Source organism: Chrysochloris asiatica, unplaced genomic scaffold, assembly GCF_000296735.1.
Source record: "Chrysochloris asiatica unplaced genomic scaffold, ChrAsi1.0 scaffold00019, whole genome shotgun sequence".
Lineage (NCBI taxonomy): Eukaryota > Metazoa > Chordata > Mammalia > Afrosoricida > Chrysochloridae > Chrysochloris > Chrysochloris asiatica.
This window is the reverse complement of record NW_006408537.1, coordinates 7,070,873-7,081,205: the sequence shown is the minus strand read 5'-3', so window position 1 is coordinate 7,081,205 and position 10,333 is coordinate 7,070,873. Positions and strand designations below refer to the sequence as shown.

Here is a 10,333-nt window from a genome sequence, read left to right as displayed (position 1 = left end):
TCCTTTTCTTTTCCTTACATATACCAAAAAATCTTGGGAGATATGAACTGATGTATCCCTTTAGGATAAAGGCAGGTATGTTGTTGCTGTTGTTATTAAGTGCCGTTGAGTTGATTTTAGCTCATAGTGACCCTGTACAGGGTTTCCAAGGCTGTTTCTGCAGGACCAGAAAGTCTCATCTTTCTCCCATGGAACTGCTGGTAGTTTTGAACTGCTGATCTTGAGGTTAGCAGCCTGACTGGTAACCACTATGCTACCAGAGCTCCTTAAGGCAGGCATGCTTACTGTCAATTATGAAATGTTCAGGTTCCCTAAGTACAGCTTCTGAAATGCAGAACTGGTATGCAAGAATGTTGATACACTGAGTACTGTTATTAATGTGAATCATAAAGCCTTTTGTCTCTGACCAGGAATTTCTTATTTTCTGCTAGAATCCATGAAGCTTAAAGTATCTTCACTTTTTGTTTGTTTCATTACAATGATTACAATCCACTCCATGAACCATCTGTTAACAATATTTGCCTCTATTTCCTCTTTTTTTTTTTTTTATGTACACAAAAACATGCAGGAATATATAATCATTTAAATAATCAAAGGGCACATTTTGAAAGCCAACCTCCTGCCTGTCAGCACACAGCCTTTCTCCTTCTACGAGTCAAGAGTCCTCAGCTGCTCTGTCTCTCCATGCCATCACCCCAGCCTTCATCTCTGGTGGCACTACAGCTCTGGTTAGGATCCCAAGTTCTGCTTATGCTCTTTGTCTTGAAGGCCCTAAGATCCTCTGATCCTGGAATGTAAGATTAACTACCCACCCTTTTTGTTGTACAAATTCTACCTTTATAGTTGTGCAGTTGTGACAATCACAATTAGTCATGATAACTATTACTCACTATTGAATCAAAAGAATCCAGACCCATATAGACAAGATGAAAACTACTCAGTGGGGATTCAACCTTCCTCCACTCACTCTGAAACTGAACTACCTCTTGAAAACTTGAAAGCAAATCACTTCATGTCTTTATAGCTCCCCCATTGTAGGTAGCCAATATCTAATTTGCTCGTCCCTATCATCAACCTGTGTACTGAGGGCATAACCTTGATCCATAATGTGAAAAGTCCTTCCCTCTTGATTGGCATTTTGAGCTACTACATCCGTAAGTAAAGGTCAAGTTCATCAAATTGTAGCAATTTGCACTTGCTTCCTGTATCAAATTTCTTTATCTTCCTCCAATCGAATTCTGATCATCAAGCCATTGAAGCTAGGTCATATGGGTACTATCTGCAAGTTTGGGCATTCTTGCACACCAACCCCCACTTCACATCAGCTGGATGCTTCACTCTCAGCTCTAGCCCCCGATGGCTAGGTCAGTGTCCATGGACTCAGGAGTTCTTAAGTCAGACCAACCAGCCCTTCCTTTTCTCTCTCTCATCTCAAGATCAACAGGAGTCTGGAACTTGGTCAAACTCCCTTCACAGTTTTTGATAGTCTTGTTGAAGAGGATGGATTGCACATATTTAGGTTGCTCTCTGAAAGATGAAAGATGAAGACTTCATAGATGGATTGATGTGATTTGAGAGAAGACTATAGGAGTTGGTACCAAATATGTTGACCAGATTTTATGATCAAATAGACAGTAAATGAAGTTGCGGTGTAGCACTGTGAGCTAATGTGCGGGACTGCAAGGTCTGTTTGAATCACAATGTTTGTGGTTCAAGCTTACCAGACGCTCCTCAGAAACCCTGTACAGGGTTGCTATGAGTCGGAGCCGACTTTACAACACTTAATAACAGCAACTTTACAGTCTATTAATAAGGAACATTTCGGAAGATGTTGTAGATTGAGTGCTGGAAGTAGCTTCAAACGCATCAGCATGAGTGGTGACCTGGTTGCCCTGAATCCCTTCAGGGCAGAGGAAGTTTCTTGGCAACATGGTGATCAGGGTCAGGTCCATTCCATTGTAATAGTTGTTTATGTGAGATGACCCCTGTGTAGGCAGAAATGTATAAAACATTCCAACAATACTTAGAACAATGCATGGAAGGGAAAGTAAAGTTGCCAACATTGTAGGAAGAAATCAAGTGAATCATAAGAACTTGTATTGACTCACATGGGGATGGGTTGTGTAATATTTATTAGGTAGAATGACACACTTGGGCTTTCTTACAACTTAGTCCTTCTGTAGTCTATCCAACTGAGATGACAATTCTTATTGTTGTGCCATCAAGTCGGTTCCAACCCATAGCCACCCTTTAGAAGAACAGCTGGTGAGATTGAACCACTTACGTTAAGGTTCAAACCTACCTTGCAATCCAGAGCATTAGCTCTCAGCATCACACTAGGATGCCACATGGATGACAGTAAAATGTCTCAATGTTTTATTACTAGGTGTCTTGCTGACTGAGCCATGTGAGGTCCATACTCTCAAAAGGCCTACTATAATTAAACTACTGGCCAAGCTTCCACCATCCAAATCGCTGCTATTGCTGCCTGGATCCATCATCATAGAGATCTTGGAAATACAGCCACCATCATAGACTAGGCACAAAATAGCAACTCCTTCTCATGTAAGGGCCCCCACCCACTGCATGTGGTTTGTTCAGCTAGTTGGATCCAACATCCGTGGGAGTCAGAAATGCTGAGGTCGATATTGTAGGTTAATCTAATTCTACCACTTGGGAATTGTTGAGAGTAGCCTTAGTTAAATGTTTTTGACCTAAATTTAGCAGATTTTATCCTAACATTTGTTTGTCAGATTAATCAAAGGGCTCAACAGAGTGGATTAGTCCTGGGAAAGTTTTCAATATCCAAGGTGGTATAAAAATGAAGGATGGATATTACTTGGAAATAATTATTTGAGGATTTCTTGAATTTCTGCATGTTTTGAAAGCAGAGACACTGATTGCCTTTGTTGCAGATATCTTTTCAAGAATTTTTGTATAGAGAATAGATTTAATGATAAAAATAGTGTTTTCCTCTGGAGCAAAGGGTAAATTTGCTTACCATCTGGGAAGGCAAAAATAAAGTGTCCTTTCAAAGCAAAGGGCTAACTTGAGTATATAATAAGCATATTATCTACTACCAGAGCAAAGAGTCGTTGTTGTTTGGTGCTGTCAAGTTAGTTTCAACATAGTGACCCTATGTATAACAGAATGAAATACTGCCCAGTCCTATGTCATCCTCACAAGTGTTGCTATGTTTGAGCCCATTGGTGTAGCCTTTGTGTCAATCCATCTCATTAAGGGTTTCCTCTTTTTTGCTGACCCTCTACTTTACCAAGCATACTATCTTTCTACAGGGACTTGTCTCTTGATAGCATGTCCAACAGATATGAAATGATGGCTTGCCATTCTCACTTCTAAAGGGCATTCCAGCTGTACTTCTTCCAAGATATATTTCTTTTTGTTTTGGCAGTTCATCAATGTTCTTTGCCAACATCATAATTCAAATGCATCAGTTCTTCTTATCTCTTCCTTACACATTTTACAGCTCTCACATATAGACAAGATGATTGAAAATAGGGTAGATGCACTTATTGAGCATTATAAAAGATTCAGGTATTCTGAGTGTAGAGATTCTCCCTTGTCATGCAACCCACAGCATAATAAATAAGTTGCATGGCCCTTTTTCCTATTTATTATGGGAGTTGGGAATTGGAGCATGAGCACAAATTCTTATACTTGGACTACTGCTATTGTTGTGGGTAGTGAACTTTTCTTTATTTCTGACCCAGGATTTTTGTACCTCCCACTCCATGAAAGCTTACTTGTCACCTTCTACACAGAGTAAATTTCAGATTCTTTACTCTTCTTTGCAATTTATTGTTGTTAAGTGCTATGGAGTCGATTCTGGCTCATAGTGATCCTGTATAGGGTTTCCAAGGAGCAGCTGGTGACCTTGAACTGCTGACCTCGTGGTTCAAACTGACGTTGCAGTCGAGTGCATTAGCCCGCAGTGCCACATCAGGATTTCTTTACAACTAGTATCTATCAAATATAGACTTCAGATCTTAATAAAATCTAAAAGTTATTTATTTCTTGATCCTGTAAAGTATGAGGTGAGTGCTTTTTATTGACAGAAACTTCTTATGCAAAAGCAATAATTCAGAAATGTAGGATTCAAATGTGCCATACTCATCTGTATCAAAATGGCTGAAGGGAAATTCACACTTATATTCCATTAGCTGGAATATGTTCAAACATAATTCCTAGATAGAGGAAAAATAGGGCCCATTTCTATGTTCACAAAGAAGTGGAAACAGTGTTGGTGAATTGTCTTCCCACAAATGGAACAGTATTTCCAAGCAATAGAATTTTCAGGTGTACAAACATGAAATTGAGGAAGACATGATTAGCTTGGCTAAAGCCTAGGATGCATGAAGAACAATGATGGTAGAGAGGAGATGTCAGTCTTAAAGCATTTTTTTCCTTAGGCTGACAGTTCTCTCTAACTGTTGCATATTGAAGGACATTAGGGAGAATATTTGTTCTTCTTGTTACGTGCCATTGAGTTGGTTCCAACCCACAGCAACCTTGGATAGGGTTTCTGAGGAGCAGCTGGTGAGTTTGAACTGCTGTTCTAGTGGTTCAGACTGACTTTGCAGTCCAGTACATTAATGCACAGTGCCACACCAGGAGAATATTTAGGAAGCTCTAATGATAGATTTTATGAGCTTGTGGATTTTCCCACTGTGCTTTGCTTATGTACACTTAAGCTCTATAGATAGCAGCACCGAGACTATAATGTCCAAGACAAGTGAGACTAAAGCTCACCAAGAGATGCCTCTCACATCACACAAATTCAATTTGTATGCATTGATTAATTTTATTTTTGTCTTTGCTGATTTGCTTTTTCACTTCTGCATGAATTTAACATTTTTATTTTAGGCTCTTACTTTTTGATCATATTGAGCCCATTATCATTTTCTGCTGATTTCGCAGGTATTTGCCTATATCTAGAAGGCAAAATAGTAGTACTAGATTCAGGAATAAATGTAAATTAGCACCTGGTGTGGTGCTGTGGGTTAATGCATTAGACTGAAAAGTCAGCTTGAACCACAGGTTGACAGTTCAAGCTCACCAGCTGTTCTTTGGAAAACCTATAAAAAGGTCGCTATGGGTTGGAACCGACTCGAAAGTTCTTAACAGCAGCAACAACACCACCATGCACACCATATTCTAGTTTAACTGAAATGGCCATAATTGTTGGCATTCTATCATTTCTTCAAATTACTTGTTAATTTTACCAGCTACAGAAAATTCATTCAAAAGAAGATCCCCAAGTCTTTAATTTTACTCAATCTGTTGTTAGTACCTTAATGTCCCTTTCTTGTAAACACTGCTGTTTAATGAAGAAGTTCTCTCCATTATGTTGCAATGTAATTGCAGTTGAAAATGCAGTTTCAGGAAATAATTAGTGATAATGAGACCACATGGCCCAAGAATCCCTAGATCATGTTTCTTTTTTTGCAATCTTGTACTGGATAAAATAAGAAAGAAAAATTATTCTTCTCTCATAGACTCCTTCCACAAATGTCACCAGTCCTTTACTGCTTCATTGAACTTAAGGCCACTCTGTAAACGAGGTTTTGCTCCAGAACTCTCATCCATAACATCACATCTCCTCCATCAACTCCACAAGCAAACTGCAGATGCCACAACTTGCTCAGAAGATGCATAAATAAGAATTATTTTCCTTATTGATGAACTTTGCTTATTGAATCTCCCAATTTTATAATTGTGGGAGGTAGTTGCAAACATCATAATGGGGCCATCTGGGTTCTGTTATCTTAGAATAGAGTGCTGATAAAGACAAGTAACTGCTTTGAATCCTAAGAAAGCCAGTGAACATTTTTTTTTTTCTATGCCATAGACACAAACTGGGATCTTTATCTAGTGGACTGCTGACTGCAAGGTCGGTGGCTTATATCCATTAGTCACTCCTCAGAAACCCTAATCAGGGTTGCTGTGAGTTGGAACTGACTCAAGGCACTTAACAACAACACTAAAAGGGCAGAATGAGACAATATGAATTAAACAAAAGACAGCAACAAAAAACCCCACTGTTAGGTCCCTTCAAACTCACACTGAGCCTATAGGTCAGAGTAGAACTGTCCCATAGGGTTTTTGAGCCTGAATATCTTTAAAGAAACAGACTACCACATGTGCCTCCCATAGAGTGGCTACTGAGTTTTTGGCTAGCAGTTGAACACGTTAACCTCTGGACCACCAAGGTTCCACGTATGAATTGTTGTTATATTCTGTTGAGTCTTAGCAGCCCTGCTTTCAAGGAGTGGCCGGTGGGTTTGAACCAGTGACCTTGAGGTTAGCTGTCCAGTGGTTATCTTAAAGCAGAAGAATGAAACAAAAAACTTTGAAGACATGCCCTACTGATTTGAATCAATGCCATCAATTACCCTTTTGTAGAACTTGATGAATGGGGTTGTTGTTGCTGTAAAGTGCTGTCAGATTGATTCGTAGCAACCCTGTATAGGGTTTCCAAGGAGCTGTTGCTGGGTTTGAACCACCAACCTTGTGGTTAGCAGTCAAGTGCTAATCTTACTTTGCCACACCAGGACTCTGATTAACGGGGTAAACACATTTAATTTGGCTCAGAATGTGCCAGGGGATTACACTGATCTAAGTTTTGCTGGATGACCCTACTTCTGATTTTTAATTGCAAGATGAAGTTTAGAAAGGCTGTTCTTATGTCCTAGGTTTTAAACTAGTGGACACAAGTACCAGGATACAGACCCTTTGTACACTAAATTTGGGCTTAAAGTAGGACATTGGGTTTGTACAAGGCTGTTTCCAATAGAGTGTTAAGGGTGAAATCCTATGGTGGGATCTATCATTAAACTAGCATTTAGGTGGTAGTAGTTGTGCTGTTGACACAAAGAAGAAATAAATATTGCACATTCTACTCTAGTTTCAATTTTCTGGGCACAAGCCAGATTATCAAGTCTATACTCCCCAAGGTCAGGATATAGATGGTAGAATCTTGTAAAACTATACTTATCAGAAGTCTATTAACGTCAAGATCTTTCAATTTAATGAGCTCAAGCAATGCTGAGTTCATCATTGCATACACAATTGTCCAGGAAAATTTCTGTTTAGATCCTGAGTAAACACCTATTCCACGGTCATTTAAAAAATTAACCTTTTGAATTTGAATCACATTTAGCCTGAATACCAATGGTGTCATGATGCTAGTAATCTAAACCTGATGACTGGATGATAGCAATTTACTGATTTCTTACTGTTTTAATTTTTAGGGGTGATAACTTAGTGAAACAACTGTATTTGTTTAACTTTTCATAAGCAAGTATTGTGATACAAAAAGAATCTGTTTTTCTTGCTCTTGCATTTTGTATTTCAGGAATCACCTCAGTTATCTGGACTCCCTGAATATGTTAAAATAGTAGAAGTTGGACCAAGAGATGGACTACAGAATGAAAAGGTAGTTTGATAATAATTTAACATATTTACTTCAAATTCTAAGTCCAAATACTAATAGTTCATATAAGATTTTAAGACTTATGAGGTAGACTTCATGTTACATTATCATGTGTGCTATCAACTAATACTTGAACTTATAAATTGTCAAATGGAATTGGTTTTCAGTTAGAAAGTAATTTTCTGGTGTGCTTCAGTAGACATTATGGAATTTACTTAACAAATCACTTTTTGTGTTTTCATAGGTTATAGTTCCTACAGATGTAAAAATTGAATTTATCAATCAACTTTCCCAAACTGGCTTGTCAGTAATAGAAGTAACCAGCTTTGTGTCCTCCAGATGGGTACCACAGGTATGTAAATGCACTATTCCTTAATTATATTACTAATTCACCTCTAGCCAGAATTATTTAGTACCCATTATGAAGTTGGACAGTGAAGAATGAAGACCATAGAAGAATTGATGCTTTTGAGTTATGGTTTAGAAGCTAATATTGAAAGTGCCATGGGCTGCCAAAAGAACCAATAAATCCATTTTGGAAGAAGTGCAGCCAGAGTGCTCTTTGGAGGCCAAGATGGCCAAACTTTGTCTCTCATACTTCGGACATATTGTCAGGAGGGACGAGTCTCTGGAGAAAGATACGTTTGGTAGGGTGGAGGGTCAGAGAAAAAGAGGAAGACCCCCAATGAGATGGATTGGCCAAGTGGCAGCATCGATTAACTCAAGCGTGGCAACAGTAGTGAGGTTGTCCCAGGATTGGGCAGTGTTTTGTTCTGCTGTGCATAAGGTCACTAGGAGTCGGTACCAACTCCATGGCACCTAACAACAGCAACATATATATTAGAGTACTGGTGTGGCACTGTAGGATAAGTACTGGACTGCAAGGTTGATTTGAACCTCAAGTTGGGCAGTTCAAACCCACCAGCCATTCCTCAGAAACCCAATACAGGATGGCTATTGGTCGGAAATGATTTGATGGCACTTAACAACAACAATAATAATATGATATATATTATTACAGTAAATTGATATAATAACATATTTTCATGTTCATCTTCCTACAAAATATTAACCCATGAACTGAGATCTGGATTAAAGAAATATCTCTTAATAACAGAATATTCTAAATCAAATCTTAAAAAGTTATTTCAATTCCATATTAAACCTATATGAATGTGTTGTTGTTAAGTGACATTGAGTCAGTTCTGACCCATAACAACCCTGTATAGTGTTTCCAGGAGCGGCTGGTGAGCTTGAACCACCAACCTTACAGTTCAACCTGACCTTGCAACCTAGCTTGTTAACTCACAGTGTCAGACCAGGACTCTTATTCATATGAGTATAGGATTCAATATTGTGACTGAAGGATAAGCCTCTTAAACAGCAGCTTACTGAACTCTATGAATTCATTTAATGTCTCCAAATGCTTTAGTCTTTTTGTGTATTAGAGGGAATGAGGGAAGTGACAAAAGCCTCATAACTTCCCCATTGTTATTATTAGGTGCCATTGAGTTGGTACCGACTCATAGTGACCTTATGCATAGCAGAACAAAACACTGGCCGATCCTGGGCCAACCTCACTACTATTGCCACGCTTGAGTCAATCAATGCTGCCACATGGCCAATCCATCTCATTGGGGGTCTTCCTCTTTTTCTCTGACCTTCCACCTTACCAAACATGATATCCTTCTCCAGTAACTGGTCTCTCCTGACAATATGCCTGAAGTATGAGAGACGAAGTTTGGCCATCTTGGCCTCCAAGGAGCACTCTGGCTGCACTTCTTCCAAAACGGATTTATTGGTTCTTTTGGCAGCCTTATAGTATTCCCCTCCGACACCATAACTCAAAAGCATCAATTCTTCTACCATCTTCCTTATTCACTGTCCAGCTTTAGCATGCATATGAGGCTATTGAAAATACCATGGCTTGGGTCAGGTGTACCTTAGTCCTCAAGCTGACATCTTTGCTCTTCAACACTTTAAAAAGGTCTTGTGCAGCAGATTTGCCTAATGAAACACAAAATACGTCGTTTGAATTCTTGACTGCTGCTTCCGCAAGTGTTGATAGTTGATCCAAGAAGAATGAAGTCCTTAACAGCTTCAAACTTTTCTCTGTTGATGAGAATGTTGTTTATTGATCCAGTGGTAAGGATTTTTGTTTTCTTTACATTGAGATGTAATCCATACTGAAGGCTGTGCTCTTTGATCTTCATCAGTAAATGTTTTAAGTCCTCTTCACTTTCAGCAAGCAAGGTTGTATCATCTGCATATCGCAGGTTGTTAATGAGTCTCCTCCAGTCCTGATGCCACGTTTTTCTTCATAGAAACCAGATTCTCAAACTATTTTCTCAGCATACATGTTGAATACATATGGTGAAAGAATACAACCTTGTCGCACAACTTTCTTAATTTTAAAACATTCAGTGTTCCCATGTTCGGTTCGAACAACTGCCTCTTGGTCCAGGTACAGTTTCCTCATGAGCACAATTAAGTCTTCTGGAATACTCATACTTCACAATGTTGTCCATTGCTTGTCATGATCCACACAATTGAAAGCCTTTGCGTAGTCAACAAAGCTCAGGTAAACATCTTTCTGATATTTTTTGCTTTCAGCCAAGATCCATCAGACATCAGCAATGATATCCCTGGTTCCACAGCCTGTTCTGAATCCGGCTTGAACCTCTGGAAAGTCTCTGTCAATGTATGATTGTAGCTGTTTCTGTATTACCTTTAGCAAAACTCTACTTGCATGGGATATCAAAGAGATTGTCCAATAATTTCTGCATTCCACATTCCACCACTTGTCTGTCAGTTTGTTGTACTGTGGTGGATTGTGAGTTGCTGTGATTCTGAAAGCTATGCAACCGGGATTTTAAATAC

At 39.0% G+C, this 10,333-nt stretch overlaps 1 protein-coding gene across 3 annotated transcripts in view; it reads left to right on the top strand.

Moving 5' to 3' along the window:
• The window catches only part of HMGCLL1 (3-hydroxymethyl-3-methylglutaryl-CoA lyase-like 1), a 212,849-nt gene that overhangs the window by 58,227 nt on the left and 144,289 nt on the right, over positions 1 to 10,333 (top strand). For all 3 annotated transcript variants that reach the window (XM_006835730.1, XM_006835729.1, XM_006835728.1), the window contains exons 2-3: positions 7,376 to 7,456; positions 7,698 to 7,805. In XM_006835730.1, coding sequence (XP_006835793.1) covers positions 7,376 to 7,456; positions 7,698 to 7,805 — 189 coding nt within the window. The remainder of the gene's footprint in view (positions 1 to 7,375; positions 7,457 to 7,697; positions 7,806 to 10,333) is intronic.